The 26,713-nt window shown below is 49.4% G+C and overlaps 1 protein-coding gene across 2 annotated transcripts in view; it reads left to right on the top strand.

Moving 5' to 3' along the window:
* SIDT2 (SID1 transmembrane family member 2) overlaps positions 1-26,713 on the top strand; it is a 546,488-nt gene that overhangs the window by 277,866 nt on the left and 241,909 nt on the right. For both annotated transcript variants that reach the window (XM_069614482.1, XM_069614483.1), the window contains exon 11: positions 10,117-10,188. In XM_069614482.1, the coding sequence (XP_069470583.1) occupies positions 10,117-10,188 (72 nt within the window). The remainder of the gene's footprint in view (positions 1-10,116; positions 10,189-26,713) is intronic.

Raw genomic sequence — 26,713 nt, 5'->3', positions numbered from 1 at the left:
AGCCTGTCGAAGGTCTGACTACCAGGGAGCTTAGGCAAAGATCATCTGTGCACGATGGTCCCTCGTGGCTCGGGAAGAGGGCGCCTTACCAGGTCCTCTCTGGGTCAGTTCTTGAAGCACAGCAGCTTTCAGATTGCAAAGGAGAGCAACAGCAATTCTTCTCGTCCAGCAGGGCTCAAGATTAAGCTTCACTCCAGTTACTCGTCGTAGTGGACTTCAGCTTCTGAACATGATTCCTAGCAGTGAAAGTTCCCCAGATATACTGTTGATCTCCCATTCATTCCGCTGGGTCATACTCGAGCATCCAATCACGACTACGGGCATTTATGCAGGCAGGCAGCCAATCAGGCACACAAGGTATGCAGGCCATTCACTTCTCTCCAGACACTCACAACAAGTTATGTGTATTGGGACAAGTACCGGGCCATTCAACACTCCAAGCTGCATTCATACCGGTTTCGGGCAGGACTGCCTCAACCATTGTGTCAAACACCAGATACTAGACAGTCACAGCATAGAATGTATATTCGTCACACACTCCATTCACCCAGGTCCCACCCAAAGGCATACCCACAACATACGGTCGTTCAGAAGGCTCCGGCCAGTCTGGTCGGCACTTCCCCACACTACCATATACGGAACTTCAACCCAACAGCCAGTCAGGGGGAAGGGACAGAGGCAGGGCTTCCTGTGACTTCGGAAGATCAGGGTAATAGGTGATGGAACGCAAGAGACCATGGGGGCCATTTTGTCTCCATCATGAATCTACCGATTCCAATGACGGGGCCTGGGCATCCCAAAATGGAGGATGTTCAGGACCAGTCATTTCAGCACGGAGCTGCCACCAGCCCATACCCTGCTCTGTGGGTCACACACAGGTGCCCAAAAACATACACTAGGGGCACAGGGTTGTACCCCTACCCATGGGTGCCATAAGGGTATCCTACAGTTCTGTTCACCAAACCAAAAGGAGAGAGAGCTGCACCGCCAGGAGTCCCACATGAACTCCTGCGCGGAAAACACGACCGAACACACAATAAAAAGGAGTAAAGGACAAGGATACGGAGGCCCTGTCCCTCCGATGCATTTCCAGCATCAGTCATCAAGGCTGTGGTAACTTGTGCTATGAAAGGCCAGGTTTAGAGCATTTTAATTTGCAAGTAAGAAGTGTGTGGCATGTTAAAATTCTTATTTATTTGACTTAATTTCTTTAAAGTGTATTTTTTAATGATGCTGGAACTGCAACCCAAGTTCTTTATTAACCATCAATTGCATGTGACGGCCGAATGGTATTTCCAGAGCATATTCCTCTTGGAAGAAGGCTCTAAGACCATGGAACTGAGACCCCATAGAAAGGAGCCGCATTTTTCTAATTTCCACATTTTTCTCACACTTTTTGCCTTTTCTTAACGTTTGTGAAACCACAGCATCAGGACCGGTATTCTACTCGGCCAATTGGAGATTGTCCGGTTTCTCCAGGTCATTCCTAGGAGAGACCCACTCCCGGTTGTGCAAATGCACGTTCAAGGTGTGCCTAAGAAATTAGTAGGGTGACTGGGTTCTGTCTGAACTTTCACACTTCCTCTGATCCCCAAGGGCTGTGGTCATGAACTATGTAGATAAAAACCTACTGAAACAGATCACTTGCCTGTAATCGATGCAATGTTTTATGCAACTGCATAGTGCATAAAGTAACTTTTTTTTTTTTTATTATAGCAAATTGTCCTCAACTGCTTTGCCATGTTTAGCTCCAGAGAAGGGAGGATTTGTACACATATGTTGCATAGCTTGAGGGTCAATTACGCTTGCACCTGGAACAAACGTTTGAGGGAATGTGTCCTAACACGTTGTCTGGATATTCTCTGCCCACTCCCTCTCAAAAATATGATGAAATGTAACTAATCTTGAAAGCAGAAACAAAGTGTCTCTTACTATAATTTGTGTCCCTTCCTGTGGGGGGAGCTCGGCAACTTTGTTTTGAAGCAATATGAAATGCAAACTTGGTCCTTTCTTTCGCACATAAACATGTTATGAATTTTGTGTTCTGAAAGACGCTGGGAAAGTAGGATTTTGCTGCATTCCTCTTTTTAAAAACGAGACTTATGGTTTACCTCCAGAACTTTAAAGGTCTCCATACAAAGGAGGAATGAAAATGAGTGTTCATTTTCAGTTTATTTGCAGAGTCTGGTCAGCTTTGTCTTCAGCCATCATAAAACTAGAACGCCACAATTGGTAGTAACCGCCCCCATGACCCCCATCACCCGCACTAATACAAAGCAAAGGTTCAAAGGGAATGTTTAGCTTTTTTAAATAAGGTGTTATAGGAGACCGGACAGCGAGTCCACCACCTGACTTTCATATGAAAATCTTGAAGTTAGTTCAACATATCAAGCTAGCAAGTTAATCTTGGCACTAGGCTAACATTCACCCACCGCGCACCCGCCGAACGTTCCATACGTTCTGTTGGTGCATGGAAGACCTGGAAAAATTGTTAACGTTTGAAGAGTTTATTGAAGAGTGTGCAGTTCTCTGCTATGCATTCAGTTTCTTCCTTTTCTCCTTAGTTGAGTCCAGGGGCGTTGCTGGGGGGGGGCAAAGGGGGCTATAGCCCCATATCTTTTGGTTGTAGCCCCGGATAGAATCTCAGGAGCTACAGCCAAAAGACTAGCTAGCCCACAGTCCCAACAGTTCTCACATCAGCTTAGCCCCGGGTCTTTTCCAGACCTAGCAACTCCCCTGGTTGAGTCTGTAGTTGGAATGTCCCTTCCGGGTTGGTTGTCTTCTCAAACATAGTAGCTAAAAGGTGTACTCCTCTTCTGCCTTGCGGCCAATCTGTTGACTGAAGATGCTTAAACAACCCAAGTCCGAGATGGCCTTTCTTTTATACCCCTCCTCCTCTGACTCTGTGTCCCATAGTATGTGCTCCCTTCTCCAGCATGGGGTCTGGCATAGATTCACATGCTCATGAATATTCCCCGTCGTCAGGCTGGGAATCCTCGGTAAAGAAAAAAAATCAGTATCAGTTTAGTTTCTGATCTGTCTTTCTTAGTAGTAACTAATCACTGGTCTCTGGGTCATACTGCCCCCAGCCAATGACTGCTCTCTCCCTAAGCCCCTCCCCTGGCAGCCATCCTCAGATTTTTACTGCACGTTCAAGTGTTGGGAGTCCTCGTGCTATAGCTCTCGAGCTTTTACTGCGTTTTCGCACTTTTTTCAAAGAGATTTTCTCATTTTTCGGTTAAATCGAGCCTCAAGCTCCACCGTTCTACTTCCGATCAACGGGGACCCGTTTCAGAATTTTCTAAGCCCCTCAAGGGTGAAGTTTTCATCGAGTTACGCTTCTTGGAGGATTCCAGAAGATCTGAGGCCTACCATGGACATGGCCCAGGACAAGGGAAGCTCGACGCCCGGATCCAAGCTGTTCAGGAACTGCCCTGGATGCAGGTTACAGAATGTTTTCAAGGAGGCCGAGCATTCGAGATGTCTCTACTGCCTTCATGAGGACAAGACACACGTGGAGAAGGACTGTGCGAACCATGAGGGATCGTCGTACCCGCCTCTCCAGCTGGCTGGAGAAGGGCCCAGCAGGTGAGATGAAGAAAAGGTCTGAGCGTCCTGTGAGGGCGCCCCGGCGACAGGGGCCCAATAGAAGGCTAAGCACCGCGAGTCCGCGGGCACCGAACGGTCGGGCTCTTCGGCTGCCAGGCAGGGCGTGCCTTCCCCGGCACCATCAACCACAAGCCAACGCTCTGGTTCAGGGAAGAGGAAATCCGAGAACCCGGGTAAGCTACTTGAGAGGCCCCGGTCGATATTGAAGGATTCGGCCGAGGGGGAGCGAGGCGGTGACCCTCCCCCCAAGTTGAAGGCCTCAAGCGCGCCAAAGGTGGCGAAGGCCTTGATTCACCCGGCTAAGGCCTCTATCGAGGGAGTCGCGGCGGCCCTGGCGAAGCCTGGGGAGGCTACACCAGTGGAGGCAATCTCGGGGCCCAGAGTTTCCCTGCCACCGCGGAGGGAATCCTCTTTCCAGCCCATCGACAAGACCCCCGTGAAGACCCGGTGGAAAAAGAGGGGGGGGGGCCGGTGGCCATTACGGACACGGATTCAGCCTCTGAGGAGGAGCTGGTGGAAACCGTGAAGAACCTCAACGAGAGGTTCGAGAAGGTACGATCCCACGGGAGGGATCCTGAAGAGGTGGTCGAAGAAAGTGACAGTGGCGCAAACGAGGCCCCAGTGGAGGAACCTCCATCCCTCCCAGTCGCAGCCATTGCCCGAGCCTCAGGACAACTCGGCGGCCATTTTGATGGCGATCCAAACCTTATGCACGGAGATGAGGACGAGATTACCACGAACCCCGGCGGACGATCCAGAACTGGGCCCGTCAGGAAGCCCTCCGAACAAGCGGAGGAGAGTTCATCCCTCCCCGCCCTTCATGCCCCCACGACCCGTGGAACCCTCATCCCCTTCTCCGGACCCCAGGGATGACACAGCAACAGATACGAGGATGAATGACGACAGTGGTGATGGGGCGGACCTTCCATCACCTATCCCTCGGGCTTCCCCGCCCAACGAAATTGGCTGCTTTCACGCCATGATCGCCAGGGCATCCAAGCTCTTCCAGCTCTGCCCAGAGGAACAGAAGGAGGGGTTCCTCTATCAACGGCGAGAGGCCAAGAGAAAGACGGTCCTTGCGGTAGCGTTAGTCGATGATATCTGGGATGAGGGACTTGCGATCCTGAAGATCCCGTCCACGACGCCTGCCAAGAGGGACAAGTACGAGAAGAAGTACCGGGTCCCTGACGCTGCCACTTTGTGCCTCGGGCTCAACTTACGCCAGATTCGGTCGTCTCAGCGGCGGCCAAGAAGAAGGCGGCGGGGGCGACAGCCTCAACCTCTACTTCCCCACCTGACGGCGAGGGTAAGAAATCGGACGCCATGGGGCGACGGATCATCTTGTCGGCGGCGACGACAATTAAGGCGGCCAACACCTTAGCGATTGTGGCCCGTTATGACGGGGAGCTATGGTACAAGATATCTCCCCTCCTGGACTTCCTACCAGAGGACAAGAGGGCAGAGGCCCTGGAGATTCTGCAGGAAGGCGAGGTGGCGTCGGACCACGCCATAACGGTGGCAACGAACATTGCAGACACCGGGTTTCGCCAGTTAGGCAACAGTGTTTGCCTTTGACGACGAGGCTGGCTCAAGGCGACAGACTTCCGTCAGGACGTGCAGACCAGGGTTCTGGGCATGCCGTTCGACGGCAACAACCTGTTTTGGAAAACGGTGGATGAGTCACTGCAGGCCATCAAGGCCGACACAGACGGCCCAAGCCCTGGGAGTCCTTCAGCAACGACGGCCCTTTCGGAGCGCCGGAGGCAGATAGGGGGCCTCCAAGGGATCAGGCGGTGGCTCCTTTACGTACTGCCAGGAGGCCCGCTCCTCGTCCCAGGAGGCTTACAGAGGTCGCGGCAAGCAAGGAGGATCTCGGCGTCGTCGGCAAGCCCGCCTCCAAGCAATATTGAACCGGCCATAGCGTCAGGCCCCCGCGTAAGTACCCCGGTGGGAGGCCAGCTGGTGAAGTTCATCAGCGTGTGGGAGTCCATCTCCACCGACCGTTGGGTGCTGGATACCCTGGCCCACGGGCGCACTCTTGAATTCCAAAAGTGTCCCCGCATTCCTCCCCTGGCTAGGAAGGAAAATCGCGTCCCTCAACTGCTGTTGGAGGTAAAGGCGATGCTCAAGAAAGGTGCCATCGAGATTGTCCCCAAGAGGCTCCGGGGCTCCGGAGTATACTCAAGATACTTCCTCGTGAGAAGGAAGACAGGCGGTTGGCGCCCCATCCTGGACCTATATCGGTTGAACAAATACATCAAGGCACAGAAGTTCAGGATGGTCACTCTCCAGCACGTGCTGGGACAGCTGGAGGTGGGCGACTTGCTATCGTCGTTGGACTTGGAGGATGCTTACTTCCACATCCCCATCCTAAAAGGACACCGAAAGTTCCTCAGATTCGTAGTCCAAGGACGCCACTACCAATTCAGAGCTCTGCCATTCGGATTGAAGTCTGCACCCAGGGTGTTCACCAAGTGCCTAGCACAAGTGGTGGTGCGGCTGCACCTGCAGGGGATTGACATCTACCCCTACCTGGACGACTGGCTCATCCATGCAAGGACAAGAGAACTCTCCATTGAGCACACGGTGAAGACCGTCTGCTTACTCACAGAGCTAGGTTTCTCCATCTACCCGAAATCCCATTTGGTTCCGTGGCAGATGGCACTGTTTCTGGGAGCGAAGCTCGATACAATGGAACGATTGGTGTCTCCGTTGGAGGAAAGGACGAAGGCCATCTTAGGCAAGGTGCAGCGCCTGCTAGCCACGAACGTGGCCAGGGTGAGATCCATCAGGTCCCTCCTCGGAATGATGTCCTCATGCATTTATCTAGTGCGACTGTGCAGACTACGGATGCGTCCTCTGCAGGAGTTCCTCGACGCCCGCTGGATGCAAGCGGCGGGCAGCTTCGAAGACGAGATCCCGATCAACGAGGTTTTCCGTCGGGCGATCCATTGGTGGGGCACCCGTGCAAACCTCACGGCGGGCACAGACCTCCAGACCCCGGCACATCAAGAGACGGTGACGACGGACGCCTCCCTGGAGGGATGGGGTGCGCACACAGGAGATCTCTGCGCAAGAGGCCTTTGGCTCCCAGAGGAGAGGTCTCTCTACATCAACATCTAGGAGCTCTGCGCCGTGTTCTGGGCGCTCAAGTCGTTCCTCCCATCCCTCAGGGGCAAGGTCGTGAGGATCTTCACCGACAACACCACCAAGATGTTCTACATCCGGAAGCAGGGAGGCACCAGATCCCCAGCCCTATCCAAGGAGGCCCAGGATCTCTGGCACTGGGCCGTCGCCCAGGGGATGTTTCTGGTTCCCTTCCATCTGGCAGGAATAAGAAACACCATCGCCGACTCACTCAGCAGGGATCTGCGCTCGTGCCACGAGTGGGAACTACGCCAGGATCAAGTGGATTGGCTCTTCCGCCGATGGGGCAAACCCCAGATCGACCTGTTCACGACGGCGACGAACTCCAAGTGCCAGAGGTTCGCCAGCAGGTTTCCCCAGCCGAGGAGCATGAGCGATGCTTTCTCATTTCCCTGGGACGGCTTGTTCCTGTATGCGTTTCCTCCGTTGCCACTGCTGCTTCGACTCATCAGCCAGCTCAAGAGGTCCCAGTGCAGAATGATCCTCGTTGCGCTGGTGTGGCCGAAACAGATCTGGTTCCCGGACCTTCTGGACCTCTCTGCGTCCCCACCAGTCAAGCTGTCGATGGATGCAGATGTTCTCTCCAGAGAGAGAGGTGCCATTCTTCATCACGAACTGGAGTCACTGAACTTGCAGGCCTGGCTCCTGCAGCACGAGAGTTTGGAGGGTACGATATCCCGGCTGACTGCAGAGAGGTTCTTGCAAAGGCCAGGGCGTCCTCAACTCTCAAGTGCTACAGACATAAGTGGAAGAGGTTCTCTGTCTGGTCCCGTGCACAGAAGATCAACCCTCTGCGGATTACGCCACCTCAGGTGCTACCATACCTACTGTCGTTGGCCAAAGCTGGACTAGCTCACGCTTCCATCAAGATACATCTGGCAGCCATCTCCCGATACACCGGAACTGCAGGACGTCCGTCCTTGTGGTCTCATCGACTGGTGAAGGAATTTATGAAGGGACTGTTCCGATCGTTCCCGCCGGTGAAGGCTCCAGCCCGGCGTGGGGGCTCAACATGGTACTGACCAGGCTCATGGGGCCACCATTCGAGCCTTTGCATTCGGCTCCGTTGAAGTTCCTGTCGTGGAAGACCGCGTTCCTTGTGGCCATCACCTCTGCATGACGCGTGGGAGAGATTCAGGCCCTATCCTGCAAGCCTCCATACTTGACTTTTCATGATACGAGGGTGTTGCTGAGGACGCACCCCTCTTTCATGCCCAAGGTGCCGTCGGGCTTCCATCTTAAAGAGCCCTTGGTGTTGCCAGTTTTCTTTCCGTCGCCTTTGTCGCTGGCCGAGAGGACTTTGCACTCGCTGGATGTAGCTAGAGCGCTTAAGTTCTACGTGGACCGAACGAAGAGCTTTCGGAAGACATCACAGCGGTTTGTGAACTTTGGACCTGTGAACCAAGGGAAGGCTCTCTTGAAGGCTTCCATTTCCAGATGGCTCTCCGGCTGCATTATGCACTGTCATCGGTTGGCCAACCGACCGTTGCCCGGCCGTCCGAAAGCCCATTCGACCAGCACAATCGCTGCCACTACGGTGTTCTTGTCTGGTGTGCCCCTGCTGGACATCTGCAGAGCTGCTACGTGGAGGTCTACGCACACCTTCACGAAATTTTACTGCGTCGACTGGGATTCCAGGGAGGAGTCCAGAGTCGGCCAAGCAGTGCTGCGCAACCTGTTCGCCTGAAGGTGGGCCTGGTGAGGAGGTAAGAGTTGCTTAATGTTGAGTTTATGTAATGCTTAATGTTGAGCCTTTTGCCACCTCCCGTGATTGTGCATGTGTGTACTGCTATGTATTCTTGTATTCATGAGCCTGTGAATCCATGCCAGACCCCATGCTGGAGGAAGAACAAGTTACTCACCTGTAACTGTTGTTCTCCAGCATGGGTCTGGCATGGATTCACATGCAAACCTTCCCTCCTACCCCTCTGCGGCTCTTCACTTGGTCCTACTGCCACTTTACGTGCTACCATATCTGAGGATGGCTGCCAGGGGAGGGGTTTGGGGAGAGAGCAGTCATTGGCTGGGGGCAGTATGACCCAGAGACCAGTGATTGCTTACTACTAAGAAAGACAGATCAGAAACTAAACTGAAACTGATTTTTTTTTTCTTTACCGAGGATTCCCAGCCTGACGACGGGGAATATTCATGAGCATGTGAATCCATGCCAGACCCATGCTGGTGAACAACAGTTACAGGTAAGTAACTTGTTCCTTGTTCCCCTTCATCCATAGTGTTGTGCCTTTTGTTCCTTGCCGGCCTGGGATGCAGGACTTGCCTCCTCCATATTGGTATGCCTGTGCTGCTAGAGTTTTTCTTTCTGGTTAAGGTGGGTCAAGTGAGGAAATGAGGTTGACTCCCAGAGATGGGGCCTGTCTGTTGCTCCTTTCTGCTTTTTTTGAGTTGTCATCTGGCTCCCATCCCTTTCTGTTATGGGTTGTTTCCCTCACAACATCTGGCTCATGCACCTTTTCAAAGTCTCTGGGTGCCTGTGACTTGGGCATCTCGCTTGAGAGCTGGCTCTGGTTTGGTGGCACAGAGGACCGCACACCGCTCTTGTGGTTCCTGCTCCATGCGACCGCTCTGGCCTCCAACATGCCAGAACTTGTTTCAGATCTGCCGCAGCCCCTGGTAACCATGCACATCCCAAAACCAGGTGTAATTGGCCAGAGCTTTCTACAGAGGCAGAGGATTTGAATTTGTAATCATTTTGTTAAAAATGGCTATAACCCAAAACCTGTAAACAAGTTGTTTTTCATTCCTTGGACAACAATGTATCAATGTATGCATTTCCCAAAGAATAGATCCCGATTCAATATCCCTCTCTTGTTGAAGGAGTGTGCAAAACAGTTTGGTGATTCGCATAGGGAAGTTTGGAAAGAGGGTTTGGGGAGGAGGGGGTTGGGGTCTGAAGACAATATTGTCATTCTTTCTCAAGGTAAAGTATCTAAGCACCTAGTCGTAGTCGATTTTTCAAAATGAAAAATCAGTTCTATGTAATTACAGAGAATACATAACGGAGATGTTCTTTCAATGAAAACAATAAGCGTGAAATATCAGAAATTCCCCCCCCTCCCCCCGAGCCCCCTGTTTCTCTATGCTTAAACCAATCCCAACCCCATTCCCATCCGTTTTACCCCCTTACCCCAACCCATATCTAATTTAAAAAATGTTCATTGTTTTTTTTTTCTCTGTTATAGCATTCTCTGTAATTGTACTCTGGTTTATCACTGGATACCGAAAAATCAGTGAGTGGGTATTGAGGCTAAATGTGGGATGAGCATGGCCATGAAACAGGCAGGCTGTACTTGTATTTTATTTTGTTGGTGTTGGCTAACTTTTGTTTGTCCTCCCATTTAGGGAAGCATAAGGGAAGCCCTGACCACTTTTGCGGAAGTCCACAATATGAAGGCTACGGCTATGGTTCTTTGGGTAAGCTTGCTTTTTAATGATGGTTTGAGGAGGGCAGGTTGGATGACTGGTGAAGCTGTGCTGACCTCTGCCCTTCACTGTGCGTGTCTGTATAAGAAGCATCTGCTTGTTGTATGCGAGTGGAGCCAATACAAACTCTTCAGGTCCTGACATGTGTGTTCTTGATCTTCCGACCAAAGGTGGAGGAGGTGTACCCCTAAGGAGACTGGCCTTACCTTTCTCTGGGTCTAGACTCTTACCTCTTTGGTCTTGCTCCTATGATGGTGGTAAGAGGGTTTTTCAGACTCTATTCTGGTGAGGGGGTTCTGAAAAGGTAACTTAAAGGCTTACAGGTGCCATCAGTTTCACACAAAGCCTTTGACCAAGCCCTCAAAAGTCGAGCAGCTGAGCAGTCGGACTTGGGGGGAGGTGGACTTGGTGTAAAATAAAAGTAACAAAGTTACGGAATAGAGACCCACACAGGTGAGTACAAAACTATACTATTTAGGAAAGCATACAGGTTAGCATGTCGCTGCTAAGCAAAATCCACTTTTAACGTTATCTACGTTCAGTTTGGCAAAACCAAAATGGCCTGCATACAATTTTAGAATTCAGCACAGTTAGTCTTAGTTGTATACACAGTAAGGTAGCTAAAGTGGGGGGAAAAGGTTAAGACTACTTTCACAAGCCTTAAATACGCTAATATACTTCAACAAGAATAACACTTCAGAAGTCTATCCTTACCCTTATTAGAGGTCAATCTATTACAAGCCAGGGATATTTTTTATCAAGAAGGTTCTTGTAAAACGTTACTGTAGAATGTTCCCAATGAGACCCCCAGCTACAGAGGGGGTAGACGCATGGGTTTTTACCTTTTTCCAGTTGCACAGCCATGTACATTAACCTTTTACTGCAATATTGCCTCTTAGTGCACTATACTATGTGAGGTATTGTGAGTAAGACTTGGACACAGATGCATAGTATTGATTGCTATAAACCTTTAATAAAATAAATGGGTTAGAGAAATGCCTGTCTTTCCCTAACTCTAGGAGGGGTTCTCTGCATCAACAAAACGAACTACGGACTCGGTCAAGATGTCCAAAGTAAAAAAGTCTTCCGTCCTATCTCAAAAACCCTGCACTGACCCTCTGGTGCTAAACCTATCATAGTGCAAAAGGGCTTTGTTCTCTAGCTGCCACTTGCAGCTGTAGTTCACAAGTTAAACTCGGTTCCAAAAGTGTGTCAAAGAAATAAACAACCAAATGTTTCGGCACCGTTGGAAAGGGTTTTCCTTTTCCCAAGTTTTAGTTCTTTCACAGTTAACAGTCTCATAAGTGCTAAGAGGGATTTTTGCCTCCTCTCAGCCATTTCTCCACTTTCAGATATATGGTAAGGATTTTGTATCTTATAATCTCTTCCTTCCAAGGGACTTGTTTCCCTTCCCTTAGGTTTCACACATTCACAAGGTTTCTTTACTTTCTCCTCTGGCTTGCTTTCCTCACATTTCAGATGCGAGTCTCCTGACACATCAACAAAAAAAGGTCTGGTGTACTCTCCTGCTAGGACTTGGTTAAAACTTCAAATTGCCTGCTATTGCCAGGACCTCTTTATTTTCTTTATTTGTGTGCAGGTTGAAGGCGAGCGTCCCCAGCCAGCACGATCCTCCCCGCAATGAGAGACAATGACGGACTCTCCCAGGTTGGGAATAAAGCCAAGACAGAGTGCGGGTGACCTTAAATGGGAGTTTATCAATCAGAATAGGGCATGCAAAGAACTCTGCAAACTCCGAGAGCGCTCTGTCTGACAATAGCAAAGACAGGCGTATATATTTACAAAAAACGTCATAAGAACCTACACACTATAGGGGGCACAAGTTCAATGGGATTGGGTGGCGACGACTAACTATAGGTGCTGCTGCGATGTGGTTGGCCGTGGCTGGAGAACATCACTGGTCAGCCTCGTGGGTTGGGCTGGGCCTGGCAGGTTGGCAGAGTTCATCCGGGCGGTGTTGTTGTGCCATCGCGGCCAGTGTCAGACATGAATGTCTTTTCCTGACTTATTTGCCCTAGGCCATGCACACCGCAGTCATTCAGTCATTGCAATATTATCTTCTTTGGTAAATCTTCCAATAGGTTATTCTACAGGTTAATGCAACACAGGAGGAATGCACCTTGTGAGGGGTCTGATGGTCATTCGTCAGGGCAAGGTTACGAGTGTCCTGTTGACCGGGGCCATAGGTTGAGGGGCTAAGCTTCAGGGCATGGGACGGACGGTACATGCCTCCCTGTCTTGTTAGATGTGGTTATAAATGTGCCGCTGTGTGTTGCCACAGTGTTGGGTGTCCTGATTGCACAGGGCCATAAGTCTAAGATGATTTGGTGGGTTGTGGGGTTTACGAGGGGGCGCCTTTGGAAGCGTGGGTTCAGGCAGGGGGTTTACTGCTGTGTTGTAAATAATGCAGGTGGCGGCCCGTGGGTGCTGCAGAGGGGGCTACACATCTTTGAAGCGGCTCCAGTCTAGTTGGGGGAGGTGGAGCGGCGCGGGCCTCTGCTCTCATGTTTGGCAGTCTTTGCAGGGTGGGAGGGGGAATGGCCTTGCACATATTCACAAAGGTATCTCCCTCGTGTGTTGCCGACTTTAGGTAAAAACATCACAAACATTTGAACGCTCTATAATACTTATCAAATCACTTTAAAACATGCATTTCAACTTTGCTGAATCTGTCTCGATTATATTCAGTCTGGGCACCTTATTCGTACACTATGTTTTAACAACTACAGTATTTAGTTATATGCATATACATTTGCAGTAAGTGAGGTAGTAGCGGGGTTGGTGGAGTACATAGAAAGTAACCCGCCACTGTACGTGACGGTGGTGGTACATAGGGGCTTAGACATACACGCGTGACGAGTGCATTCTCGCACACTCTTCACATGTGCCCTCTGTATGGTTACATTCGTTTTCTTGTGTACTCTAGCAGCATTAGTTCAGTTATGGCACGGGACCGCGGGGTGTACGGCTTTCAATGATACATATAAAGAATAATCCCCCGGAATGCTTTTATCATTTGCACACCCCTGCAGGGGTGTGGGTCCTTCACGGCTGGTGTCATGTACGACAATTACACAATTTTACAGGTTTCTTTAGTAAAAGTGGTTGTATGGAAAGGAAAAAGTGGTTTTTGACATTCATATTTGGGTACCTTTCTGCTTTCATCAGAAGACCATTCTACAGATCTTCCCATCGCCCAGGCCTTGCTGACCGGGTCATTCTGGGAGCAGTGATACACTGCGGAAGGTGAACTTGTTACAATGTTAGTGTATTACGCTAGATCATGTCCGTCTTGTTCGTGGGAACGGGCTCGCAGCGGATCTGCCATGGTGCTGCGGAGACAGGGAGAACTGAAACTTTCCGAAGGTAGGGGCCGCGCTACAGTGCGCTGAGCTCACACCATCTTTAGTAGACAAAATGGTTTCTGAGGCCTAGCTAAATTCAATACGTGCGGGCAATGTCTTCAGCAGGTGAGCCATCCACCACCTGGGCCCCGGTGGTAAGGAGGGGATGCCCGCTGAGCCATGGCCCTCACCTGGGGTGGAGGTGTAGGCAAGGGGGGTCTTTTGGACCATTCCTCCCCTACATTTCCCCCCTTTCGTTACTTAAGTAACAAATACTTTAAGTCCTCCAGCCTTCTACATTCTTCTTCGTCCATTACTGCCTCGTCCCATGCAGGTGTGCCTTTTATGGGCATCCATGCTCTGCACACCCCCCGTAAGCTTTCCCCTCTTCTGGCATATTCATCTGGGGTACAAGTCAGGTATATACATCCGCCATCTCCCGCCAAATCTACCCACACCTCCTGGTACCATTCTAGTACACGGGGCTCTCTAATGGTGGTGTGCCACGCTTTATCTATGATATCTTTGTCGTGATAGATAGGCACTAGCTGATATCTTGGTGTGTCATCTGTTCCTGTTTGTACCTGCACTTCCTGCATGTTTTGTTTTGTCCCATGAGTGTTGCCCATTGTCACCATCATCATTGCACCATTAGGTACTGCATTAGCGCAACATCGAAGACCCACCTGGCACAGGCAAATAGCAAAAAGGAGGAACACCACAGCTGGCATCAAAAATTTCACAGTTGTTCCAAGCCACGAGGGGACCCAGGAGAAAATGTTATCGAACCACGTACTGTCTTCTGCTCCACCTTCCATTTTCATTTTTTCTCCTAGGTTGTGCACTGCTTCGATCACATGGGACAGGGAGCCGTTTTCTGCATCTTCAGAAGGTACGAAAGTGCAACAGGCACTTCCGATTTTTCGGCAAACACCTCCATCCATCGCCGTCAACAGGTCCAGGACATACCTGTTTTGCATTGTCATCAGCCGTAGAGCCCTTAGTTCCACTTTTATTACGTTGAACCCTTCTTCAGTGTCATTGCCCAGCTAAATCAGTTCCCAACGTGTTATCTGGAGCCATTTTGCGTTTGCCCTTGCTTGGACACTTGAGATGAGTGAGGCGAAGAATGTTTCTGCTGAGCTGAATAATCGATATCTGTCTGGGATCTGAGCCAACAGTTCTGATGATGCCTTTGATATGTAATTTGATGCCCTTCTGTTACGGGTCAGCACCTCTCCCTTGTTTCCAGAGGACAGGACATACATTTGTGACTCTGCAGTCGGCTGGGCTGCACTCTGTTGTATGCGCTCCTGTGTCCTTTTGCTTCCATCGATGTGGCTTTCTGGTATTACCATTAGGGCTGAGTGTAGAGTGGCCATTGAGCAGCTGCCACTCCATGTCGGGGGAAGGTGCAGGTATGCCTGATTGCCGCATACCCAGTACGTGTCCATTAGGGCCGCTGTCCCTTTTCTCAGATCTGGGATGGTGAGGGTCTTGTTGCAGCTCTTGTTTGTTCCCATGGTGATTTTCCCCTCTCCTTTGAAACATAGTTCATAGTCTATTTCACTCTGTAGTTTGAAGGGTTTTTCAATGGTGGTTACCCAAGTTAGTTTTGAAATGTGTTCCTTCCATACTGGTGTGCATGTTTCTTTTATCCACTGCAGTTTCTCTGGTGCCACACCTCTCAGTGCTTCAGCTTTACACATTACTTCTTCATCCTTCCACTTGTTGTCTGAAAAAAGTGTCCCTTGTATTACAAAAAATGGTTCCTCCAGACATACCACCACTGCCGTTTTTGGGTAGCAAGTTTTCTCGTTCTGCAGCATTTTAAAAGTAACTTCATGTGCCTGGAAGGTGTTTTTAATCCTGCATAACGTGAGATGAAGGAGACATTGGGCATCTATAATTGGCAACTCTTTGGGTAGCAATACTTTGGGTGTACCTGAAGCATGAGGAATGAGGGAGCAGACATAACAGCTCTCATTTGTTGTTTGTTTTGCGGTGGCACTCATATCTGCATACCACTTATTTGTCTGGTGGGGGTGTCGTGTGTCTTCCATTTTATCTAATCCTAACCCATAGTACTCATCATACTTCCTCCTCCCGGTTTCCCTTTTCCGTCTGTTGTTCTTGTTCCTTATGTACTTCCCAGCCTCCTGGGTGAGGGAAAAAATAGACCCCCCTTTCTCATTCCCGCCCCCCTTTGCCCATTCATCGTATAAGATTTCGTGTGCTGCTAGCATCTTTTCCTTTTCGTCCCTGAGTTTATCTTGCAGGTTGTTTTTTAAGACGGGGGCAGGTTGACTGGTGGGGCTATCATACAACCACGATATGGCAGACAGGTTTCGGTCATTTAAAATGCGAGCATTATACCTATACATCACTGGTGGAGACACTGTGTTGTTTTGCATTCCACTCTGTGGCCCTTTCTTTTCTGATATGACAGCATTGGATGGTGTGGTGTGATAACCCCATACAAGTTTAGTTCCATCCCATACCAGAAAATCACCTTCCCTCATATTGACACTTGCAGTTACATTGGTCCCAGTGGTGCTGTTGATCCCAGTGCTGTTAATCCCTCCCCCCTCGTTCATCTCGATAGAGATGAACGCTACAAACCAATATGTAACCAGGCCAAACATTAGCATAAAAAACATTGTAATGCACACAGATAATCCGCACTCATACGAATATCTGCATCTCTCATTTAATAATTCTCTCATTCTACTAATTCTATCCGTTGCAGGCTGCCTGTTAGATGCCATGGTAGTTCCTGTTTGAGATATAAAAGTGCATTAAGTGCATGCATGTAAACATTTTGTTGGCACCATTAGTGCCAATATATATTGACGGGTAATGGGAGCGGGTAGGGTTGTAGGGAAGGGTATTCACAGACAAGGGTGTAAACATGTCATAATTTGATCACTTCATTAATCACATATAAGTCCAAAAAAATTACTTTTTTTTTTCAGTAATATATAAAAAGAGAATGCAGCAATACTTCATCAGTCACTTTCCCATTCACGTTCATTGCTGACGCACAAACACAAGTTAATGTTCAGACATTCTGTTCAGTTGAATCGGTTGCTGTTGTCTGTGCCTCCTCATCTGCCTCCTCTTGCACATTATTATAAGCTCTTCGCACATCTGTCAAGTGTACCCAGTACACGCTGTGGGCGTGCAGAACACTACCTCGTATGGGCCGTGGAACCGTGGTGCATTCCATCGACGCACAAAACTCCTGACATAAATTAGTTCGCCCGGCATTAGCTGTAGCTGTTGCTCAGGCTCTGTGACAGACCCTGTTATGTTTCCCTCCTCTCTAGTGAAGGGTGGGGAGAGCTGCTTTGATATTGCGTGCGCTGCCCTTGTTAATTTTTTCAAATAGTCCGTGAATTCTTCTCCCAATATCGCGGCGCTCCTGTGTGCATCTGAGTGTTCGCGCAGTGGGGAGTGTGCTGTGTGCATTCGTCTCCCAGTCACGATTTCGTGCGGGGACAAATGGTGATCTTTACTTGGCTGATTTCTCAGTTCAAATAGCGCAAGGGGCAGACAGTAGATCCAATTCTTCTTCAATGAAAAGCATAGTTTTGATAACCTGCCCTTTAACAGTCCGTTCATCTTTTCCACTACGCCATTACTTTGAGGATGATAAATCGAACACAATTTATGTTTTATTCCCAATAATGTAGTAACTTCCTTGAAAAGTTCATTCACAAAATGAGTGCCGTTGTCCGAGCGAAACACGTCACAGATTCCCCAGCGCGGGAACACTTCCCTCACTAGGAACTTGGCGGCGCTTTTGGCATCAGGTCGTGCACATGGTCCTGCTTCCACCCACCTTGAGAATGGGCACACAACCACGATCATGTACCGTGCGCCATTACACCTTTCCCCCATGTCTGCGTAATCAATATGCAGTTCTCTGAATGGGCCAATGGGTTTAGGAATTGTTCCCCGGAGTGTGCGTAATGTCATTCCTGAATTGTAGATCTGACATGTTGTGCATTCCATTGCTAATCGAGATACGTGCTCCTGGAGACAGGGCACAAACCATTCTTCTTGTATTTCTGCTGCAATGTGCTGTTTGGTATTATGTGCAGGGAAGTGTAGTTGTTGAAACGCAATTTCTAGTAACTGGATTGGCATTCCCACTTTTCCTGAGTTATTTTGCCGCCACAGCAAGTCTGTTCCCAACTTGCTGCACCCTCGTTTTGTCCACATCAATTTTTCGTCGTCACTAGCTCCTTCCTGTAATTCTAGTATTTGTGATATGGCCATCATGTTGTACCCTTCTGGGGGCTCTTCGTTTGTCTTATGCTGCAGCATGTACTCACCTGCGTCATATTCCTGAAAATAGGAAGCCTCCTTGGCGGCAGCGTCCGCTGCCGCGTTCCCCAAAGACACAACGTCTGTGTTGGATGTATGTGCTTGGAACTATTTCTACTGCAGTAGGGTTTTGTAGGGCCTCAATTAACTCTTTCAACAATTCCGCATGCTGTACTGGTGTTCCGTCTGCCCGTCGAAATCCCCTCCGCCCCCATCACGCTAGACCTCCATGTACTGTCGTCATGTAAGCTGAGTCTGTGTATATTGTCACTGCGCAACCCTTTACTGCATGTAGTGCTTCTATGAGCGCAATCAGTTCTGCTGCTTGTGCGGAGTAATGTGATGGGAGGCGGTATTGAACTAATGTTTCATACTCACCGTCTTCTAATCTCACCACCGCCATACCGACATGCTTTTCTCCCGTGTCCACATCAATCGATGCAGACCCATCCACGAAGTACACTTCCCCCTCGCTCAGAGCGTTCTCACACACCACTGTGTCCTCCCCTCTTTCTCCTGTGTAGGTTGCGCAATCGTGGTCCTGCATGTCCTCTTGTGTGCACGCTTCTGTAATGAATGTGGCGGGGTTCACTGTCTTGCATCTCACCACATGGATATTGGCGCTAGACAATATAATCTCGTAGGCTGTTGCCCGCTGTGTTGTCAGTGTGCTTTTTGACCTCTCAAGTATTGCAAATAATGAATGTTCCACAAACAATGTCACAGGGCAACCCATTACTATTGTGGCACTTTTCTCAATCGGGAACGCGGCTGCAGCGAGTGATTGCTCGCACGTGAAATTGCCTTGCATCACGGCATCCAAAGTACCACTATAGTAAGCCAAAGGCTTGTGTCCTAGGGACGTCTTTTGTGTCAGTACAGCTGTCATGAGTGTTCCCTTGCAGTGTGAGAATAGGTAAAATTCGCGTCCATAATCAGGGTTTGCTAGCACTGGAGCGCTTGAAATTAACTCTTTTAATGATTGGAATGACGCGCTCATTTCTTCTGACCATTCTATTTTTTTATTTTCCTGTTGTGCTTCCTTGAGTGCTTGTAGTAGGGGCCTCGTGTATGCTGCATAGTCTAATATCCATGCTCGGCAATAGTTGCACATTCCCAAGAATTTCTGCATGTCTTTCACTGTTGTGGGTTCTCCTACAGATCTTATCGCTTCTACCCTGTCGGGGATTATTCTTTTTCCATCTTTTGATATCAGTTGTCCTAAGTATAAGACCTCTGTCAGGCAGTACTGTAACTTCTCCTTGTCTACCTTGTACCCCTTGTTGGCCAGTAGAGTCAGGAGCGTTGTTGAATCCTTTCTACATGTTACTTCATCTTGTGCACACACTAATAAATCGTCTACGTACTGAATAATCGTACTCTCAACTGATAGGTTTCCCAAGTCTTCATGCAATATGCGGTTGAATATGCTCGGGCTCTCACAGTATCCCTGTGGTAGTCTGCAGTGTTCATATCTTTTACCCCCCAGTGTGAATGCTGTAAGGTATCTACTCTCTTCAGCCAGGGGTACTGAGAAAAATGCATTTTTCAAGTCTACTACTGTGAAATGTGATGCCACTTTCGGGATGCTGCATAGTATTGATGCAGGGTTCGGGACCAGAGGGAACTCCTTCTGAATTACATCATTTAGGGGGCGTAAGTCCTGTATCATCCTCCAAGACCCTCCTTTTGCTTTTTTGATTGGATAAATACATGTGTTACATGGAGAGGTTGAAGGCACTATTATCCCTTGTGCTAGTAGTGCATTTATGGTCTCTCTTATCCCTTCTTCAGCCTCACGGGACAATGGATACTGTTTCACTCTGGGTAAAATTGCTCCTTGCTTTAACTTTATTACCACAGGTTGTATTCCATGCAACAGCCCTACATCATGGTGGCCTGTTGTCCACAAATTATTTGGTACGAGCCTCATGTCGTCATCAAAAAATGACGGCGGTGCTCCTACCACTGCCATCAATTGGACGGGGGTTTCCCTGGCTTGAATCAAAATGTCACAGGGCATCGCTATTTCCATTACTATCTCATCATCCCCTTCTGTGTCTGAAAAGAGATCCTCATCTGTTAACTCTCGTAGGGCGACGTTGGCATTTGTACACAGCACTGTACGCCACTCACATCCTTCCCTATCCATTCCAATCGCAGCGATCCTTTTCGCTGACACCTGTACAGCGTGCAAGTCTAATGATACCACTGATCCTGGTGCTGTGTCGGGACACACTATGGGGCGGAAGAGGAACTCCGCTGGAATCCTCCAGTCCATTCTTCTTAGCTCTGGAATTATGAGGGCCAAAGTCTTTAGCCCTTCAATAAACATTTCCTCATTTTCCGGCAGCCCTCGTACTTCCTGTGTGGTTGTGTAGGCTTGCACTACCAACATCGCACGCAAGGGGCATATCCCGGGTGTAGAACACACTAATCCTCTCTCGGTAAATGATATGGTCATGTTAAGTTTACTCAGGAGATCCCCCCTAATAAATTTATTGGTGAGTGTTCATAATACAGTAAGGGTGTCTTTACAGTTTTACCCCCCACTGTTACATCCAAAGCTTCTGTGTAAGGAACTTCAATTACAGGCCCAGAGAACCCCTGCGTCTCTAACTTCCTGTTAGATAACGGGAACCGGCCCTCTCGGATACATGATTTCTCCGCTCCCGAATCAACCATGAATATGAACTGCTTGTCTCCTATCTGCGCCCCTACCAATGGTTCCTCTGCTGCATTGTAGGTTGTAGATAGAACTGGACACGCAAGTGTTCTCTGTGGGCTGTCCTATGCGGGGTGTCTCATCGCCCCCCCCTGATTAAAGACACTTCCTGAAACCACTGACATGCCGTTGTAAGGTGCGGGGGCCCCGTTTGATGTTGTCGCGAAAGGGTTGCCTGGCGTATACTGCATATTGTCATTGTTTTGTGGGTGGTTCTGTGTTCTATACTGGTGCCCCTGTTGCTGCTCAGCATTACCTTGGCTTGGGTTTCTCAGTTGTTGTTGTCCCATTGGAAGACCATATGGGCTCCCCGGGTGGGGATGGCCATACTGTTCTACCTCTTGGAACCCGTTGTTGGGTCTAGCTCTGCACTCCCTAGAGTAATGCCCCCACCTTCCGCAGTTCCAGCAACTCCCTTGTGCACCTCTAGGGCCCTGCCATCCATTTCCTCCCACTCCTCCGTATCCCGGTTCACCTACTTTTCGGCCCCTGTACCCACCTCGTCCCCCTCGAGGGGTCCACTCTTGCCACTGCGGACCTCCGCCTTGCTCCTGCTCATTCAACTGCCGCTGTCCTGCTCCAACCCAATTAGTTGCCACCCTTCCTTGTATTGCTATCGGCCCCTCCTCCTCCTCATCTCCCTCCCTGCTGTGTGGGAGCGCGGCTACTGCTGCTGCAACCTTCACCAACTTTGTCTGTACTAATTTCGCTTCGTCTGCCAATCTTTTCTGCGCCACCTCCTTCTCCCTTTCCTTTATTCGCTTACAATGGTGTACTATTATGCTCTGAATCTCAGGCCATCCCTTTGCTTCAATACCTGCTATCTTGTCGAGCGCCTTTTGCACTTCGTTGGGGAGCCCTCTTTTTATAATGAAATAAAATAAAGATGTCGATTGATACCAGGGCGTGCCCGTTTCTGCTCTCCACATCTCTTGGACCCGGAAAATGTAATCCATAGCCTCCTCCCCATCATTCATTGTACACTTCATTACTGACTGTAAGTCTGGTGTGTCTGGAAACGTTTCTCGCAGGGCATCCCACACCCTTGCACGCACTGTGTTAAAGGAGGCCCCATCATGGCGGTCGCAGTCTGTTACTCCCGGGAAACCAGCCTTGACCCATACTCTCTCAGCCTGATCCCCCACTGCTGATACGAGCAAGCTCTTCACATCTCCTATCGCTAGGGGTACCCCAGCAGTGTGTTTCCCAAAGGCGTATATCCACTTACTTGCCCCTCCTGATAACGGGGGCAATAGCTTTAATAAATTGGCTTTATCCATCTGAGCCCATGGGATATAGTTAGGCCTCCCTCCTCCCCTATGTATCAATGGGAGCTGTAGCCTTCCTTTTGTCGTTGCCTCTACACCCGTTTTCGCTGCTGAGGTTCCCAGTGATGCCATTTTCCCCACCCTGTTCCTTAATCGCCCCGTCCACTCATCATCCAGTGTTCTCATTGAACATGTACCATCCCCCCCTTCGCTTCCCCCTCCCATTGCCATGCTCAACCTGTCGCTTTCTTCTAAATCGTCCCTTATATCACATAGTAATTCCTCTCTGTCCCCCCTAGGCCTTTCTTCATTGTCAATATCTCCCTCTCGTGTCCCTATTTCGATTATTCGTGTCGGTTCTTCTTCAATTCTGAACAGTATCTCACCTTTTTTCCACCCCTCTTCAGGTTTTCTATTTTCACCTGGCGCCCTAGACGTGCGCCCTGATCTAGCCGCATTAAGTGCTGTTTGTTCACACATGTCTTTTATCCTCAAGAGCTCATCTTTTGCTATTGAGAGTCTTGATTGTAAATCATCTGTGAGTTTCTCTATGTCCACCCTTTGTGTACTTGCCTGGGCTCGCTCCCTTGTACTTTCATATGGCGGGGGTGCCGTGGGCCGGCGGGGTGTAGTAGTTGTCGGGGGAGGCACATACGTGGGGTCACTGTATCCTTCTGCAGGCACAGGCTTGTTTAATATCGGGTACAAACTTATTACCTCTACTGGTGGCGCTACACTTGACAATTCTTTAACATCTTTCTGTATCATCAGTGGATTGTCTGTGGTGGACGGGAGATCAGGATTTAATGCTGGTGCTTTAGGCGGTGGTATCTCTTCAAATAACCTCCAGAGATCTAATACTTCTCTCCTATTTTGCAACTGCTTCCCCTTGTACCTCAAACAAATGCATGTGGCCACCATATCCAGAACACTTATCAAATGACCCTCCCTCGGGCCATATCTGGGGTAACCCCTCTCCCTTCAACTCGGTTATCCATTGATCATGATATTTCTTAATTCGCTCCGCATAGCCTGGTAGGTTTTTACAAATATGTGATAAGGGTGTTTCGGCCCCCATCTTGTGTATTTTCCTAGTACTTGTTTCTCTCTGTGTGTTCACAATTACAAAGTAAACCTCTTACCACTATGGGTTTCGTCTTTTACTTCACATTCAATAATGGGCTCCTTTGTGCTCTGCCCCCTACTTGCACAATACAAAACTGGCTGTACACAGTATCTATTCTATTCTTCTTTGGGAGGCACATACAAGATCAAACCATCAGTTATTTCGACAACCTTAACCCGGAAATCAAATAGGTACACACTCTCTTCACCTTGTCACTCTTCTCTACAAAAAGTTCTATCCGGTCACACTTACCATGACCATTCGATTTCTATACATTTATAGCCATTTTACACACTTACAACATCAGATTGTCGTCTGACACATACGAGGCGCACACACCTCCTGGTAACACTCTAGTCACAATTCAAACTGTCCTCCCTTTCCTCCCTAGCCGGCTGTCCCTGTCCTTCTTATTCGGATGTATGGATGCGCATATATATATATTTCTGATGTTTGTTAATCTGCTTAGAATCACATGCTGTGCATAGGTCCGACATCCAGTGGTCACTGCGGAGTATTGCATTTTGCTTTTCGTAGTCGAAAAGGGGACGTCGACAAGGCGTGTCTGTAACACTATCCCTATAGTGACGTGCGTTGTACCCACAATCCCTCACGCGTCGAGGTCCCTCAGATTGTTTTTTTCCGCCCAGTTTCTGGTCGCCTTTCGCGGAGCTCCTAGAGAGACATTGCTATACTTGCCACGGACCTCGGTCCTTTTGTCATAACTTAATTTCTGATGTTGATCCCTCCCCCTCGACGTTAGCTGTGAAGCTGTTTCTCCGCCGAACTGATTTTCGACGGAGAGGAAGAGCGGAGGAGATCCTTCGGCGCTGCCGAACACGTGGCCTGGCCTCGACGGCCAACTTACAGTACGGAGAGTGGGGGTTAGAACTTTGTCTCTTCTCTTTGAGAATGTCTTTCTTTCTCCCCTTTCTTTCCCTTGGGGTTGTTATCGCCAGCTATTATTGCCTCAGCTATGAAGAGGACACCATTTAAGTTTTGCCCACGCTGCAGGGGCAAATATACTTGGAAAGATAAGCACAAGCTCTGTAATCGTTGCTTACCCCTCGATCACATAGAGAACAGCTGCGCAGCCTGCAAGCTCTTAAAACCCAGGACTCTTAAAGAACGTAGGGTTAAGAGGTGGGCGGACTACGCGATGTCGAAGTCAGTTTCCTCACCCGCTGCCGCTGTTACTGAAAGTGACGAGGAGTGCGATAACTCGACGTCCGTTACGGAAGTCATGAACCCCCAGAAGGAGCGCTCCCGCTCCTCGTCGTCCGTCCCCGGCCCCGACGGGCTCGGCTCACGCCCTGCTTATGGGGATGAACACCCCGGCGACAAGGACGCACACAAACCCCATAAGGCTAAACACACTACCCACGGCTCTTCTTCGTCGAGAACGAAGGATCCATCAGCGCCGAAGGGGACGCAGGGCACTCCGGCGTCTACCGCAGACCGTAAAGGTCACAAGCCCCACCCGCAAACGCAGCCGCGACCAGCGATTGGGCTTCCATCTAACACGGGCGCTAACCCAAAAACATCCGACGCAACGCTCCATAGAGCGACCGTCGAGGTACAACGCGCAACGCACACAACGTCGACACCAGAGCCCTCGACGGACAAAATCGTGGTCGAGAGCCTAGCGAGAATTGTCGCCGAAGACAAACGTACGCGGACGACGAAACAAACGTCGAATACCGCGTCGAAAAAACATAAAAGTAGCCAGGAACTGCCCCTTTCTCCAAAGGACGCTTCCGAACTACCTGAAGGCTTTTCAGAAGGAGACGGGAACCTCTCGTCGACGTTGTGGGAGCGTTCAAAACGATTCGAAGGCGAAAACACTAATTTCCCCCCTCTAGACTATTCAGGGGTACCCCATGAGACCCTTGAAAGACTCCATTCTTGCATGGAGAAAATGGAAAGGTTTCTAGGAAACCAAGACGCACCCACTCACAAAAGACGAAGAGAATGGCCACAGGATGACCCTAGAGTCAAGATTCCTAGGCTGGTTGACCTCACTGAGGAGGAGCAATACCTCCAAGAAGATGAGGAGTGTTTGGGTGGAGAAGAAGAGGTAGAACTTGAGGAAGAGGGGTTCGAAGAAGATCCTTACACCACTGCTACAGGGTTTGAAGAGGATACAGCTACCTCGCAGCCCTGGCATTCACCGTCAGTGCAGCCTTGGCAATCCCCATCAGTACATTCAGACCCTGATGCCTTTCTCCCTTCTCCTCTCAAGGATTCACATGGGAACTCCTCTCCCATAGATGACCAACCTTCCCTCAATGCACTATTGCGCAAGGCAGCAGCGCATTTTGAGATTGATACAGGGGAAACTCTTCCAGACATTGACTTTGTAGAAAAAGTCATCAAAGAAAAAGCCCCTGTTAGCCAATCTATTCCACTCCTGGCTTCTATTAAAAGAAGAATTTCTCCTTCCCTTACTAACCCTACTTTAGTAAGAGGGGTCAACCGTAGAATAGAAAAGCTCTTCAGCCCTTCATCCTCTGACCCTTTATACATCAGAGGACACTCTATTCCGGACTCCCTTGTGGTTACCAACACAAGAAAAAGAGCAGGGGTGCCACTATCCACTAGTGAAGCACCTCCAGACAAAGAAGGCAAAAAACTCTACGCACTGGGGAAGAGAATCACGACCTCCGCCGCCTTCTCTACTAGAATTGCTAATAACAACTCACTTTTAGCTAGCTACGCAGATGCACAGTGGAACAAGCTGCACAGCGAAGCAGAGGAAGCACCTGAACCTCTGCGTTCTCGCCTACTAGCTATAATATCAGAGGGCCCACTGGTAAACCAGGGCATCGTTAAGAACTCCCTAGATGCCGCTGAGACGGCTGGCCGCTCCCTAGTGCAGGGAATACTTCTCAAGCGCCACGTTTGGCTACGCAATTCAGGTTTTAAGCCCGAAACCCAAGCCTCCCTCATAAATAAACCCATTGAACAGACGCATCTGTTTGGGAAAGCAGTAGATGAGGCCCTAGAACATGCTAAAAAAGAGTTTGATACCATCAAGACTCTTGATCAAATTTCTAGGCCCCCTAACAGGCGAGGCTATGGTAATAAACGCTCCTTTCGTGGCCAAAGACAGCAGCAGAACCAACAACAACAATATTACTCTGGCTCCAACTGGCCCACTAACCAGGGTAACACCCAGTTCAGTCAAAGAGGCCAACGCCGTGGCAAAGGAAGAGGTCGTGGCTCCAGCCCCAGAGGTTCCACGCCCAATACCAGCAAATGACCCGAAAATTCGGGTCCCCTCCCATGCATCACCGGTCGGGGGCCGGCTAACATCGTTCCTTTCAGCATGGGAGGGAATCACGTCAGACCGTTGGGTATTATTCACCATAGCCCACGGATACTGCATCGAGTTCAACGGTTCCCCGAAGTACAAACCCCCACGGAACCGACGCATGACACCGCAACACCTCTCCATTCTTCTTCAAGAGGTGGAAGAACTACTGAAGAAAGAAGCTATAGAGCCCGTCCCCCTATCACAGGTAACAGAAGGTATTTATTCAGTGTACTTCCTTGTACCCAAAAAGGACTTAACCATGCGCCCTGTATTAGATCTGCGCCCAGCGAACATATTTGTCAAACCCCAAAAGTTTCGTATGGTGACCTTACAGGAAGTAATCCCACTGTTATCACAAGGGGATTACATGACAACACTGGACAT

This window comes from Ambystoma mexicanum, chromosome 9, assembly GCF_040938575.1.
Source record: "Ambystoma mexicanum isolate Mex_15411 chromosome 9, UKY_AmexF1_1, whole genome shotgun sequence".
Lineage (NCBI taxonomy): Eukaryota > Metazoa > Chordata > Amphibia > Caudata > Ambystomatidae > Ambystoma > Ambystoma mexicanum.
This window is presented reverse-complemented; position numbering and strand designations above follow the sequence as displayed.